Source organism: Mustela nigripes, chromosome 17 (genome assembly GCF_022355385.1).
Source record: "Mustela nigripes isolate SB6536 chromosome 17, MUSNIG.SB6536, whole genome shotgun sequence".
Classification (NCBI taxonomy): Eukaryota; Metazoa; Chordata; class Mammalia; order Carnivora; family Mustelidae; genus Mustela; species Mustela nigripes.
The window spans coordinates 6,270,332-6,289,334 of NC_081573.1; the positions used below are offsets into that span (position 1 = coordinate 6,270,332).

Genomic DNA, 19,003 nt, shown 5'->3' on the forward strand with positions numbered 1-19,003 from the left:
GAGGAAGGGAAGCAGGCTCCCTGCTGAGCAGAGAGCCAGATGCAGGGGCTCGATTCCAGGACCCTGGGGTCATGACCTGAGCCAAAGGCAGAGGCTTTAACCCACTGAGCCACCCAGGCGCCCCCCCAACTGAGGGTTTTAGAGGGGAGGAGGGTGGGAGGGTGGGTGAGCCTGGTGGTGGGTATGAAGGGGGGCACGTATTGCTTGGAGCACTGGGTGTGGTGCATATCAATGAATGTTGAAACAATGAAAAAACAATACTGTCACAGTTAAGAGGAGCCCAAGAAAACAGGATGACCACGTGTAATGCTGTCTCCTGGATGGGATCTGGGGACAGGAAAGGGATGTTAGGTTCAAAATTAAGGATATCTGAATAACCTATAAAGTGTTAAAAAAAAAAAAAAAAAGGAAGTTAGAGTCACACGTCTCTCACTTTAAATCAAAAGCCGGAAATGATGATACTTATTGAGAAAAGAATGTTGAGAGTGGAGACAGGCCAAAAGATGGGCCTCTTGGCGCCAGTTGGCGAAGTTGTGAATGCCAGGGAAAGTTCTTGAAGCAAATGAAAGGTGCTATTCTGGGGAACACATGGACAATAAGGGAGGGAAACACCCTTATTGCTGATGTGGAGAAAGTTTAATGGTCTGGATGGAAGATCAAAGCAGCCCCAACATTCCCTTGAGCCAAAGCCTCATCCAGAGCAAGGCCCTGACTCTCCTCCATTCTCTGACTGAGAATGGGGCTGCCGAGGACAAGTCTGACGCTAGCAGAGGTTGGTTCATGAGGTTTAAGGAACAAGGTCATCTCCATAACTTAGAAGTTGCAAGGTGGTGTGTGCAAAATGAAACTGTTCTTCTTTTTTGTGTTTTTTTTTTTCTCCAGTTTTTTGGTCCCACTATGTTGTTGCAAAACTCTCCTATGGATTCCAGATGTCTTCCAGAGATGCTTTTGTTTGTGGATAGCTGGGTATTTGTTGATTTTCACCAGGGGGACGGAGGCTGGGTCTCTTCTGCCGCCCTCTCGGTGATACCACATCTCTGATCTGGGAGTTATTTCTGTATCTCTTGTATGTGCACATAGAAGGTTACATAGAAAATAAAATAAAATAACTTTTTAAAGTTCATAATCTTCTGTGGGTCTCTCTTGTAAGCGCCTAGCATTATGGAAACAAATCAACTGATCTATTTCTATTAAATGGACAATAGGCAATTTGGGCTATGGTGTGGAGATAGAACAGCTAATATTTATCTGCAAGTTCTTCCAACTTATCCGAATACAATAGTCTTTTATTTTCTTAGGATTAATAGAGACATAGCAGAGAGAGACGCACCGGCTGATCAACAGGAAAAGATACATTTAAGGAAGAGATCCAGATGTCCTCTGACAGATCCTGGAGATGCTGTCTGATATGGAGAAGGTATGTATCTATCCTTTGAGGGCTCTTGATGGCTTTTATTCCTCTGTATCTCATTGTTGTTCCATGAAATACGGAGTACTGTGGCCTTTTTTTTTTTTTTTTTAAGAAAAGGCTCTGCTTGTATTTTTTAATAAGATTTTATTTATGACAGAGAGAGAGAGTACAAGACAGGCAGACGGGTAGAGGGAGACGGAGACACAGACTCCCCATCAAGCAGGGAGCCTGATGTGGGGCTCAATTCCAGGACCGTGGGATCATGATCTGTGTCAAAGGTAGATGCTTAACCTACTGAGCCACCCAGGCACCCTCTGCTTACATTTTCACTTACTTGTTTTTTACTTATTCATGCATCTCATCAAACCAGAAGGGAAAAACCTGCCTGGGCACCTAGATGTATTACTTAGACTTCTTCTCTCCATCGTGAGGTAATATTACCTTGACTCTGACCACACGACTTCATACCTGAGCACAAGCAAGTTTATGGATATTCCTCCAGCTCTTTCCCTGACACTATGACCATGCTTTTGACCACCCCATGGCACCAGGCAAGCCCACTAAGCTCCATCCATGAGTCCTTCTGCTCCTCCCCATCAACATGCTTTCAGAGTCTCATGTCTCATCTGTGACCAATTCATGCACATTTTTGCGTTGTCTTAGAACTTGCAGTAAATGAATCGGACCAAAGATTCAGCTACTATTCCCACAGGCCAGGGAATAAGGAGGATCACTGGAGCGAGTTACTTTCTCTGGGAACAATGTTTTCTAGCTTGGGTACTAAGTAATATTACCCTTCTATGATTACTCATCACGAGGATTTGGGTTATATCCTTATTTAAAAGTTGGAAAACGGATACTTAATCCAGAGAGTGAAGCCACAATTTTGTCCCGAGTATAAGTTCTAAGAAATGGCTTTGCCAGCCTGTGGATTTTTTTTTAAGATTTTATTTATTTATTTGACAGAAAGAGATCACAAATAGGCAGAGAGGCAGGCAGAGAGAGAGGGGGAAGCAGGCTCTAGATAGAGCAGGGGCTCTATTCCTGGACCCTGAGATCATGACCTGAGTCAAAGGCAGAGGCTTTAACCCACTGAGCCACCCAGGCCCCCCAGCCTGTGGATTCTTGTCTCTTTGGTCTCTGTAGTCACGACCAACTCACACTAAATATAGAGCTGTTGCTTTGGGGGAAGTATAATACATCCAGTGTTGTGCAATTTTGTAAAAGTTCCCTCCTGTTTAGGACCAGTGAAGGATGGCATGAGAGTCAGGGACTTCTCACACCGCCTACATTACTAGTATGTGGTATCGTTATCCAAGTTATGTACGGGTCTGTAGCCAGTCTTCGCAGGTATTATATATAGATGTGATGGACTTAAAGGGCTGAGAGTCCGGTGAGGCATGCCCCCCGAGATGCCATCACTGTCTGCTGTGCCAGGACAGAGGAAGGGTTAACAGTGTGATGTAAGTGGATCCTGGGGCGAACATCAGAGAATGCCTCTCTGAAGATGGAACATCCAATTTGAGCTACTTCCTTTCCACCACAGCAAAGAGACCGTCCCATCACCAAGTTCCTTGCGCACAACCAAATTAAAACTCCCTTGTGTCTTCCCAGGCTGTGCAGGTGCTGCTGCTTTGGAAGCACAGAGGAGCCGTCCCCAGTGCCCAAGGACATGCCAGGAAATGTGAGGATGTTCAGGCACCGTTCTCGGGCCCAATATTTTCATTCAGGGTATAGGTAAGGGACACCATATTCAGTGGGGAAAAGTGAAAAACTTCGGATCTTGTCCCTCTGTCTCATAAAGATTCATGAAAAGCAAAGACATTTAGATTATTTGCGTAAAAATCAGTGTATTTCTTCCTTTTCATCATTTTAACTTTTTTTTGAGATTGTTTAAGACTCATGGGAAATAGCAAAAACAGTAAAAAACAGTAAGAACAGTATAATAGGAACAAAAAGTACACTCAGCTTCCCAAATGATAATATCTTTTATCACAATAGTCATTGTCAAAATCAGGAAATGTACATGATCCAGTACTATTCACTCAGATACAGACTCTGTCTCAAGATGATATTTGAGAGGCTGGAAAATGCTGCTGATGAACACAAGAATTCCTCAGTCACTTCATCCATCCACCCCTTCTCAAAGATCCCCTTTATTTGATTGAACCAATGCCAGATACTGCAGTGCCAATCTCTAGTCAGCTGGCTGGAGCAGATGATTAAGGTCAAGGCCATCAATAGGATTCCTGCCATGAGAGACATATTTCATAACTATTTGTGGTGTTTGGGTACTTGTGGTACCACAAACAGTATTTGGTCATTTGTGGTGTTTGAGCACTTGAACGAGTGACAATCTGATTTTCAAATTTAATGAAAACTTAAAAATATTTTATTTATTTGTGAGAGAAACACACATACAAACAGGGGATGTGGCAGGCAGAGGGAGAAGCAGGCTCCGCACTGAGCAAGGAGGCGGATGGGGGACTCAATCCCAGGGCACTGAGATCATGACCAGAGCCAAATGTAGATGCTTAGCCAACTGAATCCCCCAGGTGTCCCAAAATTTAAGTTTAAATTGGCACATGTGACTACTGGCTATCATGTTAGCCAGTGCAGGTGCTGGCCCAAAGGGCGCTCTCTGGCTCCTAACCCCAGTCTTGATCTCAGCAGCCAAAGGAGACCAGAGAACAGCTCTCAAGCATGAAGAAGAAATCCCTAGCTTAGGGCTTTCCAGTTCCATATCTGGATGAGGATCCCCAGTGAAAGAAGAAAACGAGACTGATATCCATCGTTTCCTTCCCTCTTAGCATCCTCATGTGTCTCTCACCACTTGGAGACTGGAGGTAGAAGAGGAGCCTTAGTACTACGTGGGTCCTTACAACACATACATAATCTCACTGATGTCCTGGAATTTTAATCACAATAGAGTCCCATTCTCTTGGACACAGCGATGGATGAAGGCAGAATATAAACTAGGAATCTTCTCCTTACAATTCTCAACAAGGTCACTTAGATAAGTGGCCTATCATGAAAGAAAACCTTACAAGTACTAGAATTTGAGAATTGACTGGGTTCTGCTTCCCCGGGATGGAGAGAGCAATGTGGAGTGGGACACAGAGACACAGCTGAATCAGTTATAAAGAGGGTGAGGTGGAGTCATGGGGGCTTGAGAGAAGGTTTTCCTAAAGATAAAACATGGGGTCTAGGGCTTTTAATGACATAAAGTCGTGCTACAGAGATCGTCCTGTCACCAGACTGCCATGCTGTATTCATAACGTAAGTTCCTTCTGTTTTCCAGTGAATGTTATGATGAATCAACATACACTGGTTTTGAGACATGGGACAAGGACGTCCGGCTTTCTCTTTCCTCAGATTCTGAAGAAGTGATAGCAGGAGAGCCAACACCACGCGGGGCTGTTACTGAGTCTCTGTCTTGGGAGGGAGCTGTTTCCAAGTAAGGGGAATGATTTCCAAGTAAAGGGAATGATGGTGGTATTGGATTCCCTTCCTTGATATCACAGGGGCACAGAGAATCAGGGGATTTGGGCTATTGATACAGGAATCAGGGGAAGAATGAAAGAGCTTATCCAGTCTTACCAACAAACCCAGAAATTTCTGAAGGAGGACAACCCCCTCTTCCTTCAGGAGGGCGTCTTGAGAAGCTGCACACAGAAAGGCAGCAACTATTGCAAAGATCACTGTGTTGTTGGCTGAGCTGGGAATGAAGTCAAGTAACCAGCGTAGTGCCTGGGAAACTGACTGCTGATGAGGAGGAAGGGCGGGGCGGGGGAGGGGGTCATGAAGTGGTGTGCTGGAAAATGTTCAGGGGGAGGGGGGAGCCTTTTTACGTAGCATTTGCCAATTGCTGTGGGTGACTACTTACATCATGGTGGATTTCTAACTACCAACATGCTGTCCCTGAACAGGACATTGGAAATAGTTGTGCAGTAGCCCAACATTACAGAGTATTTTCACCACTCAGATACCATAGATGGAAATAACTTCAAGAGAGCAGAGTATGGTGGTGTCTTGCTGACTCAGTCAGTGGAGCACGCAACTTGTGATCTTGGGATCCTGAGTTCAAGCCCGACTTGGGTGTGGAGATTACAAAAAAATGAAAAACTAGACTTAAAAACAAAAGAGCACAGAGTATAGTAAGAGATAGTAAAATAGTTAGAAAGTCCTAAGTTTTCAGCATTTATTACCTTTGCTTGTAATATAGGTCTATTTAAATGAAAATTTTATATAATTTTTTTAAAGATTTTATTTATTTATTTGACAGAGAGAGATCACAGTAGACAGAGAGGCAGGCAGAGAGAGAGAGAGGGAAGCAGGCTCCCCGCTGAGCAGAGAGCCCGATGCGGGACTCGATCCCAGGACCCTGAGATCATGACCTGAGCCGAAGGCAGCGGCTTAACCCACTGAGCCACCCAGGCACCCTATATAATTTTTAATAACCATGTTTAACAATTTACTCACAGAGTTCCTGGTAAATGTAACAGTCAGATCCCATGACATGGGATGGGCTGGCTCCCGCTCACCAATGGCTCCCTCCTACCTCCTAAATCCCAGCCTCAGCCACCCACTGGAACCAAGGGTGCAAAAGCACTGTAAGAGAGCAGAAGGCAGGGCACCTGGGTGGCTCAGTGGGTTAAAGCCTCTGCCTTTGGCTCAGGTCATGGTTCCAGGGTCTTGGGATCGAGCCCCACATTGGGCTCTCTACTCAGCAGGGAGTCTGCTTCCCCCCACCCCCCTCTGTCTGCCTCACTGCCAACTTGTGATCTCTGCCTGTCAAATAAATAAAGTCTTTAAAAAAGAGAGAGAGGGAGAGAGAGAACAGAAGGCAGTGTATTTCCTCTCAGTGTTTTCCATGGGGCTGATATAAACCATGGCTGATTTTGTAGCCTCAGACAAACCACAAGACTTAAGAGGGCAGGTCAAGGTTCTCTCCCATGATTTTCCCAAACCCTTTTGAGAAAAGAGCTACGAATTCTTTCTTTTTACTCCATTTCTCTGAATATGCATTTTTATTAGCCTTAGTCTATGTATAGTTTCTCTGTGAATCCCCTTCATGCTGAAATGAACAGATATATCAAGGAATTTATGAGGAATTCATGGATCAAGGATTATACGTATAGAGCAAGAAATCAAGAGAATCTAAGAAAACATCAGTGAAAATAGATGACATTTCATGATCCCATGGCATCGATCATGCAATAACTACTGTACCCCCAGAAATCAGTGCTTCTGTCCTCTTTCTATTTTTTTAATTTTTATTTTTTCAACATAACAATATTCATTGTTTTTGCACCACACCCAGTGCTCCATGCAATCCGTGCCCTCTCCAATACCCACCACCTGGTTCCCCCAACCTCCCACCCCCCGCCCCTTCAAACCCCTCAGATTGTTTTTCAGAGTCCATAGTCTCTCATGGTTCACCTCCCCTTCCAATTTCCCTCAACTCCCTTCTCCTCTCCATCTTCCCTTGTCCTCCATACTATTTGTTGTGCTTCACAAATAAGTGAAACCATATGATAATTGACTCTCTCTGCTTGACTGATTTCACTCAGCATAATCTCTTCCAGTCCTGTCCATGTTGCTACAAAAGTTGGGTATTCATCCTTTCTGATGGAGGCATAATACTCCATAGTGTATATGGACCACATCTTCCTTATCCATTCGTCCGTTGAAGGGCATCTTGGTTCTTTCCACAGTTTGGTGACCGTGGCCATTGCTGCTATAAACATTGGGGTACAGATGGCCCTTCTTTTCACTCTTCGATATCAGCCACAGCAACTTCTTTCAAGATATGTCTCCAAAGGCAAAAGAAATAAAAGCGAAGTTGAACTTTTGGGACTTCATCAGGATCAAAAGCTTCTGCACAGCAAAGGAAACAGTCAACAAAACAAAGAGACAACCCACGGAATGGGAGAAGATATTTGCAAATGACAGTACAGACAAAAAGGTTGACATCCAGGATCTATAAAGAACTCCTGAAACTCAACACACACAAAACAGACAATCATATAAAAAAAAAATGGGCAGAAGATATGAACAGACACTTCTCCAATGAAGACATACAAATGGCTATCAGACACATGAAAAAATGTTCATCATCACTAGCCATCAGGGAGATTCAAATTAAAACCACGTTGAGATACCACCTTACACCAGTTAGAATGGCCAAAATTAGCAAGACAGGAAACAACATGTATTGGAGAGGATGTGGAGAAAGGGGAGCCCTCTTACACTGTTGATGGGAATGGAAGTTGGTGCAGCCACTTTGGAGAACAGTGTGGAGATTCCTCAAGAAATTAAAAATAGAGCTTCCCTATAACCCTGCAATTGCACTACTGGGTATTTACCCCAAAGATACAGATGTAGTGAAAAGAAGGGCCATCTGTACCCCAATGTTTATAGCAGCAATGGTCATGGTCGCCAAACTGTGGAAATAACCAAGATGCCCTTCAACATACTCTTTCATCACACCCCTTCTTAGGAGCTAGGACTCTTGCCCTGTGATTCCCCTGGTCTTGATTTGTTCCACCTTTACAACTCCCCAAGACAGAGATTGGATAGAGTTGGTTGTCCTCATCTAGAAAATACCACCTGCCTTACGGCAGATTTGTCCCAACCAGGTGCCAGCTTCATGAACTGCTAGCTCTCCTTATGGATCATGATTATCAACTTTGGCTACACATTAGAATTATTTGGGAAGTTTTAAAAGTAATGATGCTGAGGTCCCATCTCTAGTCCCCTGATTTCATTGGTCTGGGCAGCGACCCATGTATTGGGGCATGGTTAAAGCTTTCCAGGTACAGTTGAGTTTGGGAACCACTGCTATAGGGGCAATATTCTACCCATGAGTCAATTGCTAATTCAGTGTTTTTGTTCCAACAGTGATAGGATATCTGTCAGAGCCATTTATGTATGTATGTATGTATGTATGTATGTATGTATGTATGTATTTAATTTTAGATTTATTTATTTTTACCAAATGGCCCCAAATGTTTATTTGACTAAATTCTATTTCATTCAAGGTCATTGAGCACAATGACCTTCCCTGTTTATTAGACTCCAGCAGTTAAAAAACACAAACAAACAAACAAAATAAATTAAAAAACGGCATCCTCATCCAGAACAGTTCAAATGCCAAGGGTGAGGGTAGTTTAGTTTTAATGTAAGATAAATACATATATTTTTAAAAGGCCTGTGTCTCTCTGGCCTTATCAACTCTCAGTTCTGATCACTAAATATAGACAAATTTTCCAAAAATCACTTCTTTGCTTCTCCAAGGTCTTCAATGCTGTCATTATCTATATCTGCAATTGCAGGGTCATAGGGAAGCTCTATTTTTAATTTCTTGAGGAATCTCCACACTATATCTGGCCACTTTTTCCTTCTCCTCCTCCTCTTCCTCTTCTCATCTTTTTCTTCTTTTTAAAGATTTTTATTTAGCTGAAAAAAAGAGATTTTTGTTTAGTTGAGAGAGAGAGAGAGAGAGAGAGCACAGAGGGAGAATGAGATGGAGAAGCAGGCTTCCCACTGAGCAGGGAGCTTGATGAGGGCTTGATCCCAGGACCCAGAAATCATAATCTGAGCCGAAAGCAGATGCGTAACTGACCCAGGTGCCCCTATTTCATTTATTTATTTATTTATCTTTTTTTTTTTTAAAAGATTTTATTTATTTATTTGACAGAGATCACAAGTAGGCAGAGAGGCAGGCAGAGAGAGAGAGAGAGAGAGAGAAAGAGAGGGAAGCAGGCTCCCTGCCGAGCAGAGTCCGATGTGGGACTCGATCCCAGGACCCTGAGATCATGACCTGAGCAGAAGGCAATGGCTTAACCCACTGAGCCAACCAGGTGCCCTCATTTATTTATTTGAGAGAGAGAGAGAGAGAGAGCAGGATCCGGGTGAGGGACAGAGGGAGAGAATCTCAAACAGACTCCAAGCTGAGAGTGGAACCCAGCTTTGGGCTCCAGCTCATAACCCTGAGATCGTGACCTGAACCAACATTGAGTCAGATGTTCAACAGACTGAGCCACCCAAGCACCACTCTCTTTGCTTCTTTAAGATGAGTTTTGAAAGTCACAAGGCCATTGTGACTCCTGTTACAGCTTCTTCCTCGCTCTAGGAATTTGGGCGATCCTAAACTTTTGTGATACCTTCTTCTTTGTTTGTTTTGTTTGGCTCCTTCCATATCTCTTCTGCCTTTTCTTCTCTTCCTCTTCCCCTCCTCTGCCTTGACCCTCACTAAGTGCAGCTTCTTGTTTCTGTGAATTTTCTGCAGTAAGTTTTGCAAACTCTTTTGGAACATTCTTCTCTAAGTGCTGTCTGCATTTAGCAACTTTGGGCAAATACACTCAGTTCACGCTGTTGGTAGTGAACAGACTGCATGGTAAAGGATTCGGGGTGGGTAGTGTGCATCTAACTTGCCTTCAGGTATAGTCCCTCAGATCTCCTTGGCCATGATGCCCACCAGATTCAGAAATCCCAGCAGTCATCTCCCAAACCCAGATGGGAGCCCAGTTCCCTGCTGCTTTTGCTTTTTGCACTACCACCAGCTGAAGTGACACACATCGAGTCAGGGCAACTTAAACAAGGAAAGTTAGGTGTGACCACTTTGGATGCTGGTTTAATAGGAGAAGACATAGAATGGCTAAGCCACATTTGATCTGAGAGATCCCCTTGGTTCTACTCTTCATATATCTGGTTAAGAAACCACTTTGTCCAAGTCATTTGTTTTTGAGAGTCTAATGGACTGTCCAGTAGAACTTTCTGTGATGATGGAAATGTTCTCTTCTGCATCAGCCAATATGGTAGCCATTTGCCACAGGCAGGTATTAAACACTTGAAAAGTGGATAGTACAGCTGAGGAGCTGGATTTTAACTTAATTTAGTTGAATTTAATTTAATTGAAAGTCTCAATGGCCCCTCCTGGCTAGTGGCCATTGTTTGGGAAAAAGAGCTTAGTTATTAATCACATGCCCTTCATTTCATTCAGTGAATTGATTTATTTGTTATTTTTAAAGATTTTATTTTTAAATAATCTTCCAACACCCAACATGGGACTCAAACTCATGTCCTTAAGATCAAGAGTCATGTGCTCCACTGACTGAGCCAGTCAGGCACCCCTTGTGAACTGATTTCTAATCATTTCCTTATTTTTGACACTCAAGGGCCCCAGGCAGCAGTGGATCAGAAAACCAGGAATCTTCACAGTTATTAGAACCAGGTAATTGTCTAATATAGGGTGAAGCCAGAGCTGTGTAGTGGGCTGATGGAAATGTCCTCTGGTCTCCAGGTTGTGAGGGGAAAGGCTCTCCCAGCTGGATGACGGAAACACTCAGGGAGCCAGGGTATGGTCTGGGTGTCTCAGGTTGGATTGTGGGTAACACCAGGGTGAAGGGATGTGCCTTTGCCCCTTCAGCTTTTGTGCTTGTTCCTTTTATGGACTTGCATTTCCCCTGACAACATTAGGTATTAGCTGTGCCTTGGGACCATGTAGGAATTTAGTTGCTGTGGTTCCTGCCTGAGGCGAATATTGTCCCCCCACAAAGCCATGCAGCCTGGTTACCTTTTTAAATTGGGGGGTGCAGTTTCAGTAGTAACCAAGAACATTCTTGTGCCTTTGTCTGGATTCAAAGAACAATGCCTCTTTTCTTCCCCCTCATACCCTCTGATGTCTGGGTTCCCAACAGGACATGTGCAATTTACAGGACACCTTCAGATCATGCCTTTTCTAGCAATCCACATCTGACACATGCAATGTATATTTTTCAGAAGATACTTTCTTGGAAGAGGAGACACTAGTGCCCCTCCAGGCTCCTAAACTTTGTTCTGGGGTTGAACCAGCTTGTCATAATTATCGGTTTCTCGGGCCTGAAGGAAAGGTGGATATGGAGTTGATTGATAAGAGTGCAAGCAAATACAGGTAAGAATTGAAGATGTTGACTGTTTCGAGAGAATTCTCATATAAAGGAAATACATGCTGTGTGATATTTACACGTATGCACCTACGTGATAGGGTACGTGATCTATCTCTTAAGACATCGGAAATTTTGTCAATATTCTCTGTATTCTAGGCACTGAGTCAGTATTTTCTACCTATGTAGAATACAGAGAAATTGGGGGCCAGAGAGCTTCATTAACTCCCCAGAGTTTTCAAATGTGGTGAAAGTCACAGATGGGTCTTAAACCCCTATCCACCCCAAACTTCACATTCCTCTGTACTTTTATTCTCTAAATCAAAGTCCTGGTCTTCTCCCAGCATGACTATTACTCTGGCTCCTTTCAGCGTCCACTTCCCCATGGCTGGCTTCTATTTGTGGCCAGCGACATGCCTCGGATTCTTGGTAACAGCCGCGGTGACCGTGAGGATAGCGTTGGATTCTTGGAGTCTACACATGAAGTTACAGCAGGAGGAGCAGTGGATGGTGGCAGGCCCACTGTTTGATATCTCCGTGGAGCCCCAGGGGGCCATCGCTGAAATCCACCTCCCTCACATCATCTCCCTGCCAGGTAAGGAGGGGAGAGGGGGCCGTGGGGATGGTGGGATCATTGTCTGATGGCCTTTGCGGTTGTCTTTCAGCAAATGAGGTCGATATGTCTTGGTTCCACGTTGCCCATTTTAAGGATGAAGGGATGATCCTAGAGGTGCCAGCCCGAGTGGAGCCTTTCTATGCCGTCCTGGAAAACCCCAGCTTCTCTCTGATGGGGATCCTGTTGAGATGCGCCAGTGGGACTGGTGTTTCGGTCCCCATCACTTCCACGGCACTGCTCTATTATCACTTTCACCCCAAAGATACTAAATTTCACCTGTACCTTATCCCCAGTGACGCCTTGCTAACGAAGGTAAGGCTGGCAGATTTTGGAGAAGTGAGAGTTACATTTTCAGCTTATCACCTTAGGCCTTCTGTCTCTGTATTAAATAGAAAATGTAAGACAACGGCTTTCATTGGTAGAAGCATGACTCCCCCTCCATGTGGTCGATCGGCAGGTGCTGACTCTTGAGTCATAGGCAAGAATCTGCAATGGGAATTCAGTTCTACTAAAAATGGAGCTGCCTTTTCTGGCTTTTATGGAGAAGGAAAAAGGGAGATAAGACTTACACAGACTGGCAGAGGGAGTCATGCAGAGATTTCACTGTAGATTTTGAAGCTAATAGTGCCCAATTTATATGCTACCCACCTGCCCCCACACCCAGTACACATACACCCCTCCAGAGCCATCCTCCTCCTGTGCAGGGACATTCCCTCCAGCACATTCGTGAAAGACTCGGAGCCTCCCCACCCTTTCCTCGGTTACTGCTGAAGCAGAGGCGCTGGTCATTGTCACCACAGAGCTCATGGTTTCTTCGATTGAGTACCTCTTCTCTCCCTTCAGCCTTGGTAGAGAGGTTGTTGGTGAAGATTCATTTGATTTTCTTAAAATTGGTGAATTCTCCTAGAACCCAAGAAGAGACAGGTACATGCCTGCTGGTCACTAGCTTTGTGAGTAACTGCAAGTATTTAAAATACAAGAGAAAATATTTTAGTCTGGATGCCAAATATGACTGTTCCTGGGGTACACAGGGAAAGAAAACAGCAGAAAAAAAAACAAAAAACAAAAAACAAAGAAAGTCATTTGTGGCTCTTCCTTTTGTTCTGGAAACTCCCTGGTTCCCAGCCTGGCCCATGCTGCTCCTTCTTTCCTGGAACCCGAATCTCACACAATCACTTGCTCCTACTTTATTGATTCAGTAGAATCAATGAGGTGGAAATGACCTCACTTTCCTGTCACCAACTTGTAAATCTAATTCTCTGCTGGACTTACTCCCCTTGGCTCCCTCCTGTGAGGACAAGGCTACCCTCTATTTGCATGAAGCCAGGGTTTGAGACATGTCCAGGATCCCTTTCTCTCTTGCCTTTCCCAGGAGGACACCACACCTGGACGGATCTTCTCTCATGTTCTTTGTCAGTCTCTCTTATCCTGGCATCCCATTTCCTTCAGCCACCCCAGATGAACGCTAGCTACTGTATTACAGAGATGCTTTCCTTCTCCTACAGTTTTCATTTTTCTCTTCTTCTTTTTAAAAACCTTTTCATTTATTTTATTTTATTTTTTATATTAACATACAATTTATTATTTCTTTCAAGGGTACAGGTCTGTGATTTATCAGTCTTATATATATAATACCCAGTACCCATTACAACACTTACCCTCCCCAATGACCATCACCCAATACCCCAATCTCCTACCTTTTCCTCCCCTCCAGCAACCCTCAGTTTGTTTGAGTCCCTTAGGGGGGCTCCTGGGTGACTCAGTGGGTTAAGCCTCTGCCTTCAGCTCAGGTCATAATCTCAGTGTTCTGGGATCAAGACCCACATTGGGCTTCTGCTCAGTGGGGAGTCTGCAACCTCCCACACCCACCACCCCTGCTCTCTGTCTGCCTCTCTGCCTGCTTGTGATCTCTGTCAAATAAATAAATACAATATATTTTTTAAAAGTGTCTTAGGGTTTGTCTCCCTCTCTGGTTTCATCTTGTTTCATCTTTTCCTCTCTTCCCCCATGATCTTATATGGTTTCTTAATTTCTACCTATCAGTGAGATCATATGATATTCATCTTTCTCTGATTGACTTATTTCCCTTAGCATAATACCCTCTAGTTCATGTTTTTGCAAATGACAAGATTTCATTTTTTTGATGGCTAAGTAGCATTCGTGTGTGTGTGTGTGTGTGTATAAATATATATTTGGATATATATGTCCTTCATCTGTCAATGGACATCTGGGCTCTTTCCTTAGTTTAACTATTGTGGCCATTGCTGCTATAAACATTGGGGTGCAGGTGCCCCTTCGGATCACTACATTTGTATCTTGGGGTAAATACCCAGTAGTGCAATTGCTGAGTCGTAGGGTAGCTCTATTTTCAACTTTTTGAGGAACCTCCATACTGTTTGCCAGAGTGGCTGCACTAGCTTGCATTTTAAGCAGCAGTGTAAGAGGTTTCCCTTTCTCCACATCCTCACCAGCATCTGTCGTTTCCTGACTTGTTAATTTTAGCCATTCTGACGGGTGTGAGGTGGGATCTCACTGTGGTTTTGATTTGTATTTCCCTGATGTCGAGGGATGACGAGCACTTTTTCATGTGTCTGTTGGCCATTTGGATGTCTTCTTGGCAGAAATGTTTGTTCCGGGTCTTCTGCCCATTTCTTGATTGGATTATTTTTTCTTTGAGTGTTGAGTTTGATAAGTTCTTTATAGATTTTGGATAATAGCCCTTTATCTGATTAGACATTTGTAAATAGCTTCTCCCATTCTGTAGGTTGTCTTTGGTTTTGCCAACTGTTTCCTTTGCTGTGCAAAAGCTTTTTATCTTGATGAAATCCCAATAGTTCATGTAAAGTTTCGCAGGCAAGGTAAACACAACACCAGGCAAGGTGGGCACAAGGCAAGATTTATTAAAGGCGCTCTCCGGTGAAGTTTCAGGGCTCAGGAGAAGGGGAGCCAGGAAAGTCACGCCCGGAAGAGGTGGGAACCCTCGCGCATGAGGTTCTGTGACTCTGGGAAGCCCAGTAGGGGAAGTTGCACTGGGAGAGAGTTGGCAGGGGTCTTTTATTGGGCCAAGGTAGGGCATGGGCTCACATCTATATATGGTAGGGTATTTGGTGATCAGAGGGTATGGGGTGGGGGGTCCTGATACTTCTGTTTCCTGCATAGGTATCGGGTTACCTATGGAGACGTGACCTGGGCATACATCCTTTAGGCGGGAGAGTCAAGGGTTAAGGAAAGGGGGGTGAGGAGGAGGCTGGAAGACCGGCAGCCCCAGCAGTCATTTCTATTGTTCCTCCTGCACTCCCAGAGCCACGGACCCAACAGTTCATTTTTGCCCTCGCTTCCCTTACATTTGGAGACATATGTCTAGCAAGATGTTGCTGCTGCTGAGGTCACAGAGGTTGCTGCCTGTGTCCTCCTCCAGGATTTTGATGGATTCCTGTCTCACATTTAGGTCATTCAAACATTTTGAGTGTATTTTTGTGTCCCGTGTAAGGAAATGGTCCAGTTTCATTCTTCTGCATGTGGCTCTCCAATTTTCCCAACATAACTGGTTGAATAGACTGTCTTTTCCCCCATTGAATAAAGGGGGATTGGGGTAACAGGGTGATGGCCATTGGGGAGGGCATGTGTTGTGATGAGCACTGGGAATTATATACGACTAATGAATCACTGACCTCTACCTCTGAAACTAACAATAATAAAAATAAGTAAAACTAAAAATAAATCCCCTCATGTACAGGGGCATATCCATATATATAACATATGAATATATATATACAACTCTTAACATCGGTTGAATCATATACATGCTACTTAATACAATAAACCAAGAGCTTGTGTGCCATTACTTTTACTTATTTACTTTAAGCTTTGCTCCCTGATTTGCTTCTACTGCTTCTTCCTCAGGCAATAGATGAAGAAGAAACTAAGTTTCACGGGGTGCGTCTGCAGACCTCACCCCCCGTGGACCCCCTGAATTTTGCTTCCCGTTACATTGTGTCCGGTTCAGCTCACCTGGAAATAATACCTGAGGTCAGTAGAATTCAAATATAACTCAAATTTAATTTGGGTTTCAAAATATTTTGTACTTTTGGAAAAAAACATAGAAGACCAGTAGAGGGTCAGTAGTTCAGGTGATTATTCCCTGAACCATATTCTGATAAGAGGAAAGGTAAGCTGAAGACTACCTTTCCTTCCATGGAATAATACTATTTCCTAGAATCGTAAACTTAAAAGATCGTTGACCATTTACCTCTGTTTTTTTCTCAACCGGCCATGAGACTGTATAGTAAATGGGTAATATTTCAGTGGCCAGTTAGTTCACTGCAGGCAAACAGGCCTTTATACTTGCCCCACCAATCCCCTGAAGCTTTAAGTCAAATGGTGTCTTTCCTCTAGGAATTGAAATTATCCTACAGGAGTCCTGGAGAAATCCAGGTGTTCTCTAAAGTCTATGCTGGGAAGATAGAGGAAACAATTGAACTTGAAGTTACTGAGAAAAGACACAAGACTTTGGTCTGGCGTACTTTGGTGAAGCCAGGTAGGTAAAAATATGAGGCTGAAATTTGGGGAGGGGGAGGAAAAAATCATGCACCTCTCCCCTTGGTTGTAGTGAAGTGTGTCAGAGGAGAAGGTCTGTTTATGGTCCCAACCCAGAGAAGAAGAAAAATCTACTGCTGGTTGATAGTCAATGTTGAGTTGAAACAAGTGTTGGCAGTGATCATGGGTGCCTAGGATAGGGATTCCTTTCATGTCCAGAACTGGACCCTCTCATACCTAGCAGGTAGTAAATGGGAGATGCTAAGTATAAGAATCAGAAGGAGCAGAAGGTTGATTTAACTCTATCTTCTGGCCAAGTGTATAATTGTTGTCAAACACAGAGTCTAAGCAGCTGCTGAGGAAAGAGGGACACAAAATTTATCAAAACTTTAAACACGTCAGGGCTTCTAGAAAGAAAACGTGAGAGCATGTGGAAGGCTTCATGGTAAGCACAGTTTACTTATTTCCCAAATGGTGGCTCCAATCTGCAAATCTCCCCCAACTTATATGTGTGTTCAACGTATAAATTCTGCACTATCACAATCCCAGTATTATAGCATTTAAAGTATATCCTCAATTATTGTTCAAATGTACTCATTTAATGGTGGTATTTCGTGTCTAAAATACATTTGCCTAGATAATATATGTGGAGAAGTATGATAATTTTACTGTAGCTTTCACATTTCCTCACATATTTGCTTAGAAATAGAAATAGAAAGAATATTGGGAAAAAAGAGCTCCTCCCTTTGATGCATTTCCAGGCAGTGAGTGACCTTCTACTTATTTGGGTTCCATTAGTATATCCATGTACCAATGGGATCCTTAATATAGGAAATGGAATTAAATTATTTTCGTGTATCACATCAAAAACTAGAGAAACTACAGAAGTGCCTTGCTGGCTCATTCATAAGAACCTGGGCCTCTTGACCTACACATTGTGAGTTTGATTTCTATGTTGGGTGTAGAGATTACAAAAAAAAAAAAAAAACCTTAAAAAAAAAAGAGAAGAAAAGATAAATAAAGGTAAATGGTTTATTTCATTCTCCAACTTTCCCTTCTTTCCTAGTGGACCTCCACTTTTATGCTGCTCCCTCCCCTTCTCCCCCCTCAGGTGAGTGCAATGTCCACACCCAACATCAGAGGGATGGGTCCGATTTCAGGAGGTTTTGAGTGGTGTGAGGTGGCTCAGTGAGGGATCCTACCTTCTCTTCAGTTACAGAGACTGAGTGCTGTCGGACACAAAGAAGGAGTCTGAGCCACTTGAGTGAATTCATGGGAGGGTTTAATAAGCAGACTCTGAGCATGCAACCACGTCTTATTGGGGAAAATATCTTGCATCTGAGGAAGTCTCAGTGAAAGTAGTTTGATATGGCTGGAGATGAAACTTTAGAGGGACGGAGGACACATGAGACCAGAGGCAGGCAAGAAACAGAAGTTGGAAGCAGAAGGGTGATGGCTGAACTCTTTCGGTCCTTAGGCTGAAGGCAAAGGGGGACTTAGGAAAGGTGGGTAGCAATGCACTCACTGTTCTGAACAGTGTGGATGGCTGTGGGTGTGGAATGGACAGGAAGTGGGAGCCGGGTTAGGAGGCTGTTGTGAAAGTTGAGAACAGGGATTAGCTGGGAATTGGTTAAAGTTACTGGAGTTGATAGGTAGCAGAGAAAGAAATTATTCAAAGTAAGGAGTCAAGGGGTGCCTGGCTGGCTCAGTCAGAAGAACATGTGATTCTTGATCTTGGGTAGTTGTGAGTTCAAGCCCCACCTTGGGAGTAGAGATTATTAAATAATAAGAAGAAACTTTTAAAAAAAAATAAAATAAAAGGAGTCAAGATTCAGAGGACGGCATTCTGCCTTCTGTGTTGTTGGCTTTGTCAGTCTCCACACAGTAAAAGTGACAGGCCTCCTGTCCCAAAACAGATCATCCAGGAGGAGAAAGGGAACATCCCCTGATCCCTCTTACTCCTCAGGTGTCACACTGGCTTGAAATGGCACAAACCCACTTCCTGGCCATTGGTATTATTGTCAGGGGGCCCAGAGAGGCAGATGAGCTATAGAAAATCAGACCCCACACCTAGAGTTGTAATTGAGTTCAAACCCAACCACAGATCTTGGTTAAGAACGAGATAAAGATGGGATAGGTGAGTGGCTCAGTCAGTTAAGTGCCTGCCTTTGCCTCAGGTCAAGCTCCTAAAGTCCTGGGATTGAGTCCCACATCAGGCTCTTTGCTCACTGGGGAGCCTGCTTCTCCTCTTGCTTCTCCCTCTGCTTGTGTGCTCTCTCTCTCTGACAAATAAATAAAATCTTCTTTAAAAATAAAAAAAAAGTAAGCAGCCTGAAAAAGAAAAAAAAAGAATGAGGTAAAGATGATTTCACAAAGGAAATTGAAAGGATTTATGTAGGTGGTGAGTGTGTAGCACCAAGAAGATGTTTCTACCCTTCCTCTTCTACAAGCTCTAGAGCGAGAGCTACCTGGTGTCAGAAGGATGAAACCCACCCTCATGTGCTCTCTCTA

General features: G+C 43.7%; 1 protein-coding gene and 1 long non-coding RNA gene across 3 annotated transcripts in view; one reads left to right on the top strand and one right to left on the bottom strand.

Annotated features, from left to right (window-relative positions):
- Positions 1-19,003, top strand: part of LOC132005911 (caspase recruitment domain-containing protein 8-like) — a 26,640-nt gene that overhangs the window by 3,821 nt on the left and 3,816 nt on the right. For both annotated transcript variants that reach the window (XM_059383426.1, XM_059383427.1), the window contains exons 2-11: positions 1,299-1,417; positions 3,026-3,148; positions 4,713-4,868; positions 10,594-10,649; positions 11,198-11,348; positions 11,712-11,935; positions 12,006-12,268; positions 15,860-15,985; positions 16,352-16,493; positions 17,559-17,603. In XM_059383426.1, the coding sequence (XP_059239409.1) occupies positions 1,374-1,417; positions 3,026-3,148; positions 4,713-4,868; positions 10,594-10,649; positions 11,198-11,348; positions 11,712-11,935; positions 12,006-12,268; positions 15,860-15,985; positions 16,352-16,493; positions 17,559-17,603 (1,330 nt within the window). In that variant the 5' untranslated portion in view covers positions 1,299-1,373. The remainder of the gene's footprint in view (positions 1-1,298; positions 1,418-3,025; positions 3,149-4,712; positions 4,869-10,593; positions 10,650-11,197; positions 11,349-11,711; positions 11,936-12,005; positions 12,269-15,859; positions 15,986-16,351; positions 16,494-17,558; positions 17,604-19,003) is intronic.
- Positions 17,758-19,003, bottom strand: part of LOC132005912 (uncharacterized) — a 12,650-nt gene continuing 11,404 nt past the window's right edge. The window contains exon 4 of the long non-coding RNA XR_009400934.1: positions 17,758-18,823. This is a non-coding gene — a long non-coding RNA (uncharacterized LOC132005912). The remainder of the gene's footprint in view (positions 18,824-19,003) is intronic.